Raw genomic sequence first — 12,674 nt, 5'->3', positions numbered from 1 at the left:
TTTGCTAAACTTAACAGTCTTTGACTCCAATATGAACCTCAACTTAATTTAATTACATCCTGTATAAAGTTACTGATACCATCCACATGCAGCACTTTCAAAATATACATGTCACACAGAAAAACTTATGACATGATGTATTTTATTTATATTGAGTAGTGGAAAGAATTAGTATGTTTGCAAATCATACTCTCATTACTCATACAAACTATAAAAATGTGAATTGTAGTTTATTATGTTTGTTTTATTGTAGTTAACAAGTTTTTTGTCTACACTGAAGAGCCAAAGAAACTAGTACACCTGCCTAATATCGTGTAGGGGACCCACGAGCACGCATAAGCACCAAAACATGACGTGGCATGGACTAGACTAATATCTGAAGTTCTGCTGGATGGAATTGATGCATGTCACCATGAATCCTGCACGGCTGTCCATAAATCTGTAACAGTACAATGGGGCTGGAGATCTCTTCTGAATAGAATGTGCAAGGCATCCCAGGTGTGCTCAATAATGTTCATGTCTGGGAAGTTTGGTGGTCAGCAGAAGTGTTTAAACTCAGAAGAGTAATCCTGGAGCCACTCTGCAGCAATTCTGGGCCTGTGGGATATCACATTGTCCTGCTGGAATTGCTCAAATCCATCGGAATGCACAATGGACATTAACGGATGGAGGTGATCAGACAGGATGCTTACTTACATGTCCCCTGTCAGAGTCATATCTAGATGTATCAGGGGTCCCATATCACTCCAACTGCACATGCCCTACACCATTACAGAGCCTCCACCAGCTTGAACAGTCCCCTGCTGACATGCAGTGTTCGTGGATTCATTAGATTATCTTCATATCCACATACAGCCATGCACTCAGTACAATTTTAAACGAGACTTGTCTGACCAGGCAACATATTTCCAATCATCAACAGTCCAATGCTGGTGTTGACAGGCCCAGGTGAGGCATAAAGCTTTGTGCTGACACTTGATGATCCAGCATAGAAATCTGCAGCAATTTGTGGAAGGGTTGCACTTCTGTCACATGAAACAATTTTCTTCCGTCGTTGTTTGTCCCATTCTTTCAGAATCTTTTTCCGCCTGCAGTGATGTCAGAGATTTGATGTTTTACCGGATTCCTGATATTGATGGTACACTCATGAAATGGTCATATGGGAAAATCCCCACTTCATCACTAACTTGCAGATGCTGTGGTCCATCACTTGTGCACCAACTACAAGACCACACTCGAACTCACTTAAATCTTGATAACCTACCATTGCAGCAGCAGTAACGTATCTAACAACTGTGCCAGCCACTTTTGTTGTCTTATATAGGTGTTGCTGACTGCAGCGCCATATTCTGCCTGTTTACACGTCTCTGTATTTGAATACGCATGCCTATGCCAGTTTCTTTGGTGCTTCAGTGTATATTTGCAGTGACAGATCTGAACAAGGCTAACACTGAAACTAGTAATCATAATAAAGTGCATATGCAATCAATGACTGAAAATAATTGTAGCAAAAGTAACAGAAAATAAGTTCTTTTTCTGCTCCAGCACCTAGTGCTTCCAAAGTTTAGTTGTAGTTCTATCTAAATTTTGTATTCCATGTTAAATGCATGACTTTTTGTAACAGGTGTTTCTTAATGGACAAAGTATAAAATATGTAGAATGCCTGGTGAAATGTAAAAAAGGATCTAATCTTACCATGATAAACAATAAATAAATGCAGACGGAGTGCAAGGTTGGATTGGGGAAGGAATTTTGATGTATCTTCACCATGAAACCATCCTAGCAACTGTCTTACACAATTTTAGAGGCATTATAGAAAACCTGAATCTGTATGGTCAGACAAGGATTTGAACCATAATTGTCGTGAATATGAGAGTTCAGTAGATCTCACTTGGTGACAGTGTTACAGTAACAGCATAGAAAATGAAAACAGCAATAAATACAGCTCTGCTTAATGACAAAATAATTATCTGTTAATGTTCCGCAATCTTAGTGTAATAAATTGGTAACACCTGAAAGAATAGATTCGTAGTACAAGTTGATGAATCATATAAGAAATAAAATATTTACAGAGAAGAGCTACAACTTGTATACCACTTACTTTCATATAATAATAGCTAATAGATGAATTAGCAACAGCTGAGTTGAAACTGATACAAACTGCATAAAATATCAGAATTACAAGAATGAGAGCTAGATTGACATTATGTAATATTCATTATCCGAGTTAGTACCAGACGTGCAGTAAAATATAGAAAGATTAAGCTTCAATAGCATGTCAATAATGAGGTCATGGTCATGTGTACAGTGAAGCATAAGCTTTAATTGGACAGGAAACCAGCTATGGGCTATTCCAAGGAACCTTAAGTGATTTAGGGAAACCACACAAGCAGTACAATAATTTACCTAATGATGCAAGGAAATCAGCCACTGCTAACCAAACCACAATCTGTCTGCCTCGAGTTGCAGAAACTGAGTACCATCTGTGGTTAAGACTTGTTTCTTTGCGAGGTATCATCTGCAAATAAATTACAGATTTATAAAAGTGGCATTCTTTAGCGTTAACAAGTGTAAACATTAAAAATTATACTTATAACATATTCAGTTGATGGTATTAATGTGTTGTCTTGTGTGTGTGTGTGTGTGTGTGTGTGTGTGTGTGTGTGTGTGTGTGTGTGTGTGTGTGTGTCTCAAGGGGATGGCATGACTGCTCATAACCCCAGTGTCAGCAGAGGTTGTCAGAATAAAGACTCCTCGGTGGACAAGTTCCTATAAGAAACTTCTGTACAGTTTGGAAGGTAGGAGACGAGGTACTGGCAGAAGTAAAGCTGTGAGGACGGGGCGTGAGTCGTGCTTGGGTAGCTTGGTTGGTAGAGCACTTGCCCGCGAAAGGCAAAGATCCCGAGTTCGAGTTTCGGCCTGGCACACAGTTTTAATCTGTCAGAAAGTTTCATATCAGCGCACACTCCACTGCAGAGTGAAAATCTCATTCTGGAAGTTCCTATAAAGCTGAGTGTGCCACAAACTCAATTCCGTTTGTATATGCCTATGAAGTCTTATACATCACAATAATACTATGTTGCTAGCCATATTTTTGTTTTGGGACTACTATTTGGATACAATTGGTAATCTGTATTTTTCTTGCGAAAACATTGGCTTTTCTATAAGGGGAAGTTGGTTTGTAACATCTCATCTCATGTGAATTAGCTTGCCCCATATCCAGGCTTATACAATGTATGTATGCATTTATGTAGGTAGGTAGGTATTGAACTGGGGACCTAGAAACAAAGGAGAGGCTTCGTTCCCGCCATAGTCTGCAGTGGTACACAACCCCACAACAGGGTACAGCACTCACCCCACACTGAACCTAGGGATATTGTGTGGTTTGGACCCCATTGCCCCTCCCTCCCCCGGCGGGAATGTCTCAGTGTATATGAGTGTAACCCCAATGTTTGTGTGGTAGAGTAATTATGGTGTACTTGTATGTGGAGACAGTGTTTGCGCAGCAATCGCCAACATAGCGTAACTGAGACTGAAGAAGGGGAACCATCTCGCATTTGCAGAGGCAGATGGAAAACCACCTTAAAAACCATCCACAGGCTGGCCACCACACTGGACCTCGACACGAATCTGCCTGGCGGATTCGTGCCGGGGACCGGCACATCTTCCTGCTAGGGAAGCAGTGCGTTAGACCGCACTGCTAGCCGAGTGGGCAGGCTTATACTAACTGTGACTGTTACCAACACATTTCAGTGTGTGTGGATTCATGAACTTTAATTTCTTCACAAAACATGCTCCTTACACTTGTATAAGACAATTTGTGCTAGAATCTAGTCAGATAAAGTCATCGTACATTGCTGACCAATCCATCTTCAGTCTGAAGTCCTTGAAACTGTTGCAACAGCAATTAATGGCACAACAACAGGGACAACAAGAGCATGGTCAGAATCAATAGCAGTAGCAGCACAAAGCTCTAACAAGAATTTTCCAGAAGATGCTTGCATCAGCAAACACAGTCTACATTATGAGGTACGGACTAAGACATTAGGAACTTTGAACTCCAGCCCACATAGTTTGACAATTTCAACAAGACACAAGAATATTCATCACTATATGTTTTGTCATGAGGCAAGCGATGTTACTGAGAACTCAACAGTTACCTCTCTCCAAGTACCATTCTGTATGGATCTGTCCAAAAACTACAACCACTGACAGAACTAAATAGTAGTATACAATTTTCTAATATTTGGGAGTTTCAGACTACAATCATATGTTGTTGCTACTAGGCTGCACTTAAATCAACACCATAAACCTTGCTCCCCCCCCCCCCCCTCTTTCCCTCAACCAACCAAAACTTGTTATGAACGTAACTCTATCCTCTGTCTGGAGGGAAGGACTACGGCTGGTCAATTTCCAATGATCCAATACCAATTGCCGTTATTTAGGTTTTATTTTTAGCTGTCCAAGGAGCACACATGCTAGTAATAATCTTCACGAGGCCAGTTGAAAGTGTTACTGTATTTTTTGACATGAAGGCTACTTGATCTAAGCAGGCCTGAAAACGACAATGTATTGTCAAAACTAGTAGCCTAAAAATAAAACCTAAACAACAATTTGTATTGGACTACTGGAAAACTTGTAATGTTTCGTAAATGAACTCACTTATGAGGGACATTACTGCCTGGTTGGTTCTAGATTGTGAGGTATGGGCTACGACATTAGGGACTTCAAACTCCAGCTTAGGTGATATTCTAAAATTTGCCCTATCTATTGAAAGAGCATGTCAGCACAACAAGTGTTGGACAACAATGTGTATCATCGATTTGTAGTCTTCTGTTAGCTGATGAGAATCGGTTATCATCATCATTGCCAGTCACATTACTGTGCCCCCTAAAGGCAGTTATGTGCTGTATGGTAGCCTGTCAAGTAACTGGGGGTGAAACCCCTCAACACTGGTACTCACTCCAATGCAGGATTGGATAGAATATCTTCCCGCTCTCTCTATTAGTAAGGAATTGAACAGAACATTTCCCGCACAGCTTCGCTGTCAGAAACCCACTAAAATTATGAAAAGCATAGATGTTCCTCACCATATAGTGGAGATGCTGAGCTGCAGATAGGCACAACAAAAAGACTGTCAAACAAGTAAGATTGAACCAAAAAGGGTCAGCACCTCCACTATATGGTGAGTAGCAACTATCCTTTTCATAATATTGTAATTATTCCATCATGGATTTTCCATTGTTAGAATTTGCCCATTAAAATTAAGTGCACTGGATATATCCCTTGCGTTACATTAAACACACCTGGCATCACTGTCTCTCTTGTGACATATTATGTTACACTTGCAACAATAAGGAACATCTGGCTGCTGTTTACATGAATTGGCAAGCAGTGGATGTGCCAATTCTCATCTTACTGGCATCCAAGGCACCAGTTGAAAGCCGGCCGGAGTGGCCGTGCAGTTCTAGGCGCTCAGACCGGAACCGAGCGACTGCTACCGTCGCAAGTTCGAATCCTGCCTCGGGCATGGATGTGTGTGATGTCCTTAGGTTTAATTAGTTCTAAGTTCTAGGCGACTGATGACCACAGAAGTTAAATCGCATAGTGCTCAGAACCATTTTGAACCAGTTGAAAGTCCAAGCAAAATACTGCTCAACCTTTATATAAATGGCATCCTGTGGATTTCCAAATTGATTCAAGGGTCATGGTGTAAGTTAAAAATGTGGTAATGTATAAATGGTGACCCCTGCCACTACAGCAATAATAGCTGTGAGTGGTCACCTACACCAAACAGTGGATCATACACAGTAGCCAAAATATGCTACAAGTGAGGTACAAAAATATAGTCTGTAATCTAACCGTTCTTGTAGTAAATTCCTCTGCAACTATTAACTAATCTGCTAGTAGTTATTTGAACCAGTGCTAGGTTGTGCAAGTAATTTTCAAATGCACATGTCACTTAGGTGCCTTTTTATATAGGGAGACCAGTACTTTTAGATTAGATTAGATTAGATTAGATTAGATTAGATTAATACTTGTTCCATGGATCATGAATACGACACTTCGCAATGATGTGGAACATGTCAGGTTAATGAAAGATGTCTGTACACAATATTACATTAATTACATTACACAAAATATTGCATGACACTAAAGTTTAAGTTAGTTTTTTTCCCTCCATTAATTTATATCTAAAAATTCAGCCAATGAGTAGAAGGAGTTGTCATCTAGAAATTGTTTTAATTTATTTTTAAATGTTGGTTGACTATCTGTCAGGCTTTTGATGCTTTTTGGTAGGTGACCAAAGACTTTTGTGGCAGCATAATTTACCCCTTTCTGTGCCAAAGTCAGATTTAACCCTGCATAGTGAAGATCATCCTTTCTCCTGGTGTTATAGCTACGCACACTGCTATTAGTTTTGAACTGGGTTGGATTATTAACAACAAATTTCACAAGTGAATATATATATATTGTGAGATTACTGTGAGTGTCCCTAGATCCTTAAATAGATGTCTGCAGGATGACCGTGGGTGGGCTCCAGCAATTATTCTGATTACATGGTTTTGAGCAATGAATACTTTTCTACTCAATGATGAATTACCCCAGAATATGATGCCATACGAAAGCAGTGAATGAAAGTAGGCATAGTACGCTAATTTACTGAGATTCTTATCACCAAAATTTGCAATAACTCTAATAGCATACGTAGCTGAACTCAGTCGTTTCAGCAGACCATCAATGTGTTGCTTCCAGTTAAACCTCTCATCAATGGACACACCTAAAAATTCTACCTTAGCTACAGACTTCTGTTCAAAGTCTATATTTATTACTGGAGTTGTGCCATTTACTGTACGGAACTGTATATACTGTGTTTTATCAAAATTTAAAGAGAGTTCGTTTGCTGAGAACCACTTAATAATTTTGTGAAAAATATAATTTACAATTACATCACTTAGTTCTTGGATGTTATTACTATACTTGTATCATCAGCAAAAAGAACTAACTTTTCATCTTCATCAATATAGAATGGTAAGTCATTAATGTATATCAAGAACAGTAAAGGACCTAAGACCGAACCCTGTGGCACCCCGTACTTGATAGCCCCCCAGTTTGAGAAATCAGCTGTTGTTTTAACATTACATGAACCACTTATTTCAACTTTCTGCATTCTTCCAGTTAAGTATGAATTAAACCATTTGTGCACTGCCCCCCTCAAACCATAATGACTTAGCTTAGCTAAAAGAATTCCATGATTTACACAATCAGAGGCCTTTGAGAGATCACAAAAAATACCAATGAGTAATGTCCAGTTATTCAGAGCATTTAATATTTGATCAGCAAAAGCGTATATAGCATTTTCTGTTGGAAAGCCTTTCTGAAAACCAAACTGACATTTTGTTAGTACTTTATTTTTACAAATATGGGAGGCTACTCTTGAATACATTACTTTCTCAAAATTTTTTGATAGAGCTGTCAGAAGAGAGATTGGGCAATAGTTGTTGACATCTGATGTATCCCCCTTTTTATGCAATGGTTTTACAATGGCATATTTCAGTCTATCGGGGAAAACACTCTGCTCCAAAGAGCTATTACATAAGTGACTGAGAATCCTACTTATCTGTGGGGAACAAGCTTTAAGTATCTTGCTGGAAATGCCATCAATGCCGTAAGAGCTTTTACTTTTCAGTGAGTTTATTATTTTACTGATTTCAGAGGGAGAGGTTGGTGGAAATACAGTTGTTTCAAACTGCACAGGTATGGCCTCTTCTATTAGAAGCCTTGCCTCTTCTAGTGAAGATCTAGATCCTATTTTCTCCACAACATTTAAAAAATGATTATTGAAAATATTTCCATATTCTGATTGTTTGTTAGTATACTTGTCATTCAGTTTTACAATGAAAGACACAGTAAAACATACTTAATCATCTACAAGTGTTAGAGATAATTAGACCAATATCACCCAGTCAATGGGTATCACCCATTGCACTAAAAAAGAATTCAAACAGTTTTATACAAGAATTTGGCATTTTTAAGGCCTTATCAACATCCAACTGGGCATAAATAAATATCCCATACCAAAGGTAGGATGAATTGCAGGAAAACTAGCTGACAAGCTTTGCCCAGGTATATTTTGCCAATTTTCTATTACCAACAAAACCTAAAAATGAACTTTGTTGGTAGTGTAATATTGAAAAAAAAAGTCATTTCTTTGTATTTGTGATAACATCTCGGAAATTATGAAACAGTCATACACAGAAATATACACAATGAACAATTTTGTAAACATCTCTATGGCAATGCTTCTTCACGTTCCATAGTCGACTATTGTTTTCGCCTACAGCCATTTGCGCTTCACACCAGAAAGCTATCAAAAGCGCTGCCAGGTGTCAAGGATTTTCTTAAGCTGACATGATGTAGGTGGGTTTTAGTAGTAAAGAGAAAATGCATTAAAACTTCATGCATGGTGCAGAATATTTTTGCGGACATCAGTGTTTATGAAATACTCTCTCTTGAACTAGTGTCGTACATTGATGTAGGTACATTCAGCAGCATATGTGGACACTGTCTGCAGAATATGTTGTGAATAAAGTTACTTGCAAAGAAGTAATAAATTTAAATGTCATACACAATCAGACAGTTTTTCACACATCTCAGTGTTCATGATGCCGTACCTCCTAAACTATATGTAGTAACCTGATAGGCCTATAACTTTGTAGGCGCACTTAATGGCATATGTGGATACTGTCTGCAAAATTTATTGAAAATATAGTTAATAGCACAGAAGTGATACATTTAAACATTACACATGCTGCAGCAATTTTTCACGCATTGTTCATACTCTCATATTTCCTGAACTACAATTAATTCTTATGTCCATAGCAATTTTTGCTTGACCAGTAAGGGCTACGTGCACCAAGTTTGGTTGAAATTGGTCCCGTGATTCAGGAGATAAGGAACTTAACACATACACCCAAACATACATACATTTTTATAATTTGTATGGACTGGTGAATGGGCAAAATGTACTGAAGATTGACCTAAGGTATGTGCATGTGTAATCGGTGTTCGCACACACACAGCAGAAACAGGTAATTAACACACCATTGAGTTTATAGTATTATAACAGAAAGCCATTCACTGTCCCAGCCGAATTTGTAATATTTCTGTGCTATTTAGAACAACTCATCAACAGTATTTCATGATGTGGAAATTACCTGCATGACAATTATAACAAAAGCTATTTGGAAACAAAACCACAAAAAATTGTACACATTGTCTGATAGATAATGTTGTAGGCTGGACAAACATAGTTTTCTCAAGCCAAGCATTAAATATACTGTATGTAGCATATTTTGAGTAAAACTGTTCATATGATCACGGTCAAACAAATTGATGCCATAAATAAGCTAGTCGCTCCAAAAAATCTGGAAGAGCTACGATCATTAGTAATTAATTATGGGAAATGTATACCCAAATATAGTCTATAGTTCTTACCCCTTACCCATCTGTGCAAAAAAGATGTCAAATGTGTGTGGTCTAACAAATCACAAGGTGTTACCTTACATTTTTTTTTCAAAGGTGTCTAAAATCAACTCCTTGACTACCAAATTTTACACAACAAAGACACTTGACACTGGCAACAGACATGTCACAGTACATCGGCATAGTATACTGTTTCATAAAAATGCTGGTGGGATGAATTATCCAATAGCATGCGCCACATAAATGTTTGGAGGGGGGGGGGGGGGGGGGAACCACCCTCATGAAGTGAATGGGAGGCACTTAGGACAATGTATGGCATTTTACACTTTCCTTTATGGTACATCAATTTATTTAATGGACTATAAGTCAATGATTGTCCTGTCTGGACCAGAGCAAAAGCTCCTACAACAAATATCACAAATGCTACAGATGTGAGCCTTATTCTGCAGAAACTATAATTATGACAGTCATTACAGACTGATTGCTTAACATGTTCAAGCTAATGCTTTGTCCCAACTCCAAATGGACCCATAAACAAACTTCAACAGGCAGGAGGTACATTGATCTGCGATTCATGATAAGATGAAGCACAACCTAGATGCATTTCTGATTATGACCCGTGGGGTGGCTCAAGCAGCAAACACAGCCATAGTCTCCACAAGGTGTTATCAATTCAGCTGACTTGCCCAAAGTGCCTATTGAAAGGCACAAACTCAACATTTAAAACTTATTTGTCTTAACATCACCAAAGGTGCCAAATTAGTTGCCACACTAAGTAAACTGTGTGGTCATTATTCGACCTGTAGTCTAGTCTTGCATCCCTCAGCTCCTACAACTATCACACAAGGAGGATTGGGAGGGGGGAGGTTAGCAAAATAATAGCAATGGCATGACACCATGTTTAGTGGCCAGGGGTTGATTATTATATAGAATCAATGGATTGGAATGGCCAAGTAATTGTGAGAAGGCATTCTTTCTTCTATGCACATATGCTGAATTGCAAATTCCTTCATTCACGTTATTTTACAGAATTACCTTCTACATTAATTTATGCAGCAAGTTGAAGGGTAGGAGATGGGTGTGAGCCAATCAGATTTCTTCCACAAGTATCAGAAGCTCGCTGTGTGGCCTGTTTGGTACATAAGATTACTGTTAAGTACTGCAATATCAACATTGTCCAGGTGAAGATTTATTTAAACAGGCTGCCAGTAGACCACACCAGGGAAACGTTTGGAGCACCTCATTTTCTGTTCATGATTTCGAGCATCATTCAAAGGCACGTAGAACGTTTCTCTGATCTAATTATTTCTTTTACACAAATCATTTCATAAAATATTTGACTGATTTCTTTCATTTTTTAATTTCAGGTTTTATTCAGAAAGCATGATCTAACTGACTCCGCGAACCGTCCACGGATATAACAACCAATATCTCAAGAATAAAAAGAGACATCATTCCGGTATCAACTTTAAATACAATTTAGATATATTGGTTATATTTCATATGTAATAATGTATGGCCTTTAATGAAGTATACAGAAAGTCTACACAAAGTGATTTTACCTCTGCAAATTTTTTAAAATTTCATGCGGCCACGTACTCAATTTCATGCAGCACAGTAACTACGATGAATAAAGAAAATAAATTCAGACCTTAATCGTTTGAAGATATCAAGCTATAGGTTGCGGAAAAATCAAATTTTTTCACTGAATAGTTTTCTTAAAATCAGATGTTACGTAATTCGTAGCTGCTGTCCCATCTGCTCCACTGCTTTGCCAACAAGACACTTCTGTAACCACACCTGCGGTTGTTTTGTCACCTGAAGCTGTTGCTTGCTTCTGTAGCTCACGTAGGACATGGCCTTAGTGAGCTGCCATTTGGATTTGCATGAAGGTGGGGTAGGAGTCAGCAAACCGATAGCATACAGGAAATTGCCACTCGAGTACGTGTCAGAGAGAGTGCACCACTCGAGACAATGGACAAGATGTACAGTGCAGACAGAGAGGTTCAAATGGGAACAGGTGTGCTTTGAGTCTGAAAGGAACTTGGGTGTTCCTGTGTTAAGGCAGAAGAGGTAAAGCTGATTAAGGTCAGCCAAGAGGGCACCTCTTGGACAGGTACTGGAAAGCCCCAATGTGGATGGTGCACATTCAAATCACCGAGCAGCAGAAAGAGATGAGGTACCTGCCCTATAAGCTGGAGAAGATCTGCCCTGGTGACACTGAATGATGGAGGGATGTAAATGGTACAAAGGGAAAAGGTCAAGTGAGGAAGGCAAAGGCAAACTGCAACAGCCTCAAAGCAGGTATTAACAGAGATGGGTTGACTATGAGCAGCATGGCACCCCTATGAGATGGAATGCTGACCTTGGTGGGAAGAACAGAACAGACTGGGAAGAAATGCGAGAGCTCAAAGGGGTCGTGAGGATGCAATTTTGTTTCCTGATGGCAGAGAACACACGGATACTGTGATGCTAAGAGCAGCTGTAAATTCTCTTTGTTGGACGAAGACCAACTTTCCATTGGAGGAGTGTTATGATGAGGAAGAAATGAAGGGGTGTCACCTCAACAGTTGCAAAGTGTCAGCTTTTGAAGACTCGCTGCTACAGGGCACAGAGACAGGAGGATCCTGCTCCATGAGGTCTACAGGAGTGTCTGCATTCTTCTGCTGTCGGCCTGCGGAGTCCAGTGCAGCAAAACCATTGATACTGCGCATCGACGACATGAAGGTCAGCCAGGCGAGGGTATCACATGGCAACACTGGTGAAGAGCATCTTCGAATTGGTGAAGAAGAAGAGTGTTTGCCTTTGTTTGACTTCTTTGACCCTTTCCGGTTAGCAGAGGAAGACTCAGATGTTGGTTGGCTTGAGGGACACAGGAAGTCTTCATAAGAGTATTCCTTCTGTCCTTTGTGGCCTTCCGGTACTGTAGCGGGTGACTTCGCCCCATGAGGTTAAGTTTGGTGGTGAGTCTCACAGCTGAAGAAGGAGATGGGGATCACTACCATGGCACTGGGTGATGATGCAACCTCAGAGCTGAATTTGAGGTTGCATGCGTGTGTGGCCATGTCCTTCGTGGAATGAGAGGGAGCAAGAACAGTACCATAGGTATTAGATGGTAGAATGCAGGGTTTCTGACTAGCCAACAACTTCTGAGTGACTGGGTAAGGCACTTTTCCTTCACCCGAATC

General features: G+C 39.6%; 1 protein-coding gene across 1 annotated transcript in view; it reads right to left on the bottom strand.

The window, feature by feature from the left end:
* LOC126354053 (G-protein coupled receptor 143-like) overlaps nucleotides 1–12,674 on the bottom strand; it is a 132,465-nt gene that overhangs the window by 106,500 nt on the left and 13,291 nt on the right. Inside the window, exon 2 of the mRNA XM_050003412.1 lies at nucleotides 2,407–2,518. Within this exon, the coding sequence (XP_049859369.1) occupies nucleotides 2,407–2,518 (112 nt within the window). The remainder of the gene's footprint in view (nucleotides 1–2,406; nucleotides 2,519–12,674) is intronic.

The sequence above is a fragment of the Schistocerca gregaria genome, chromosome 1, assembly GCF_023897955.1.
Source record: "Schistocerca gregaria isolate iqSchGreg1 chromosome 1, iqSchGreg1.2, whole genome shotgun sequence".
Classification (NCBI taxonomy): Eukaryota; Metazoa; Arthropoda; class Insecta; order Orthoptera; family Acrididae; genus Schistocerca; species Schistocerca gregaria.
This window is presented reverse-complemented; position numbering and strand designations above follow the sequence as displayed.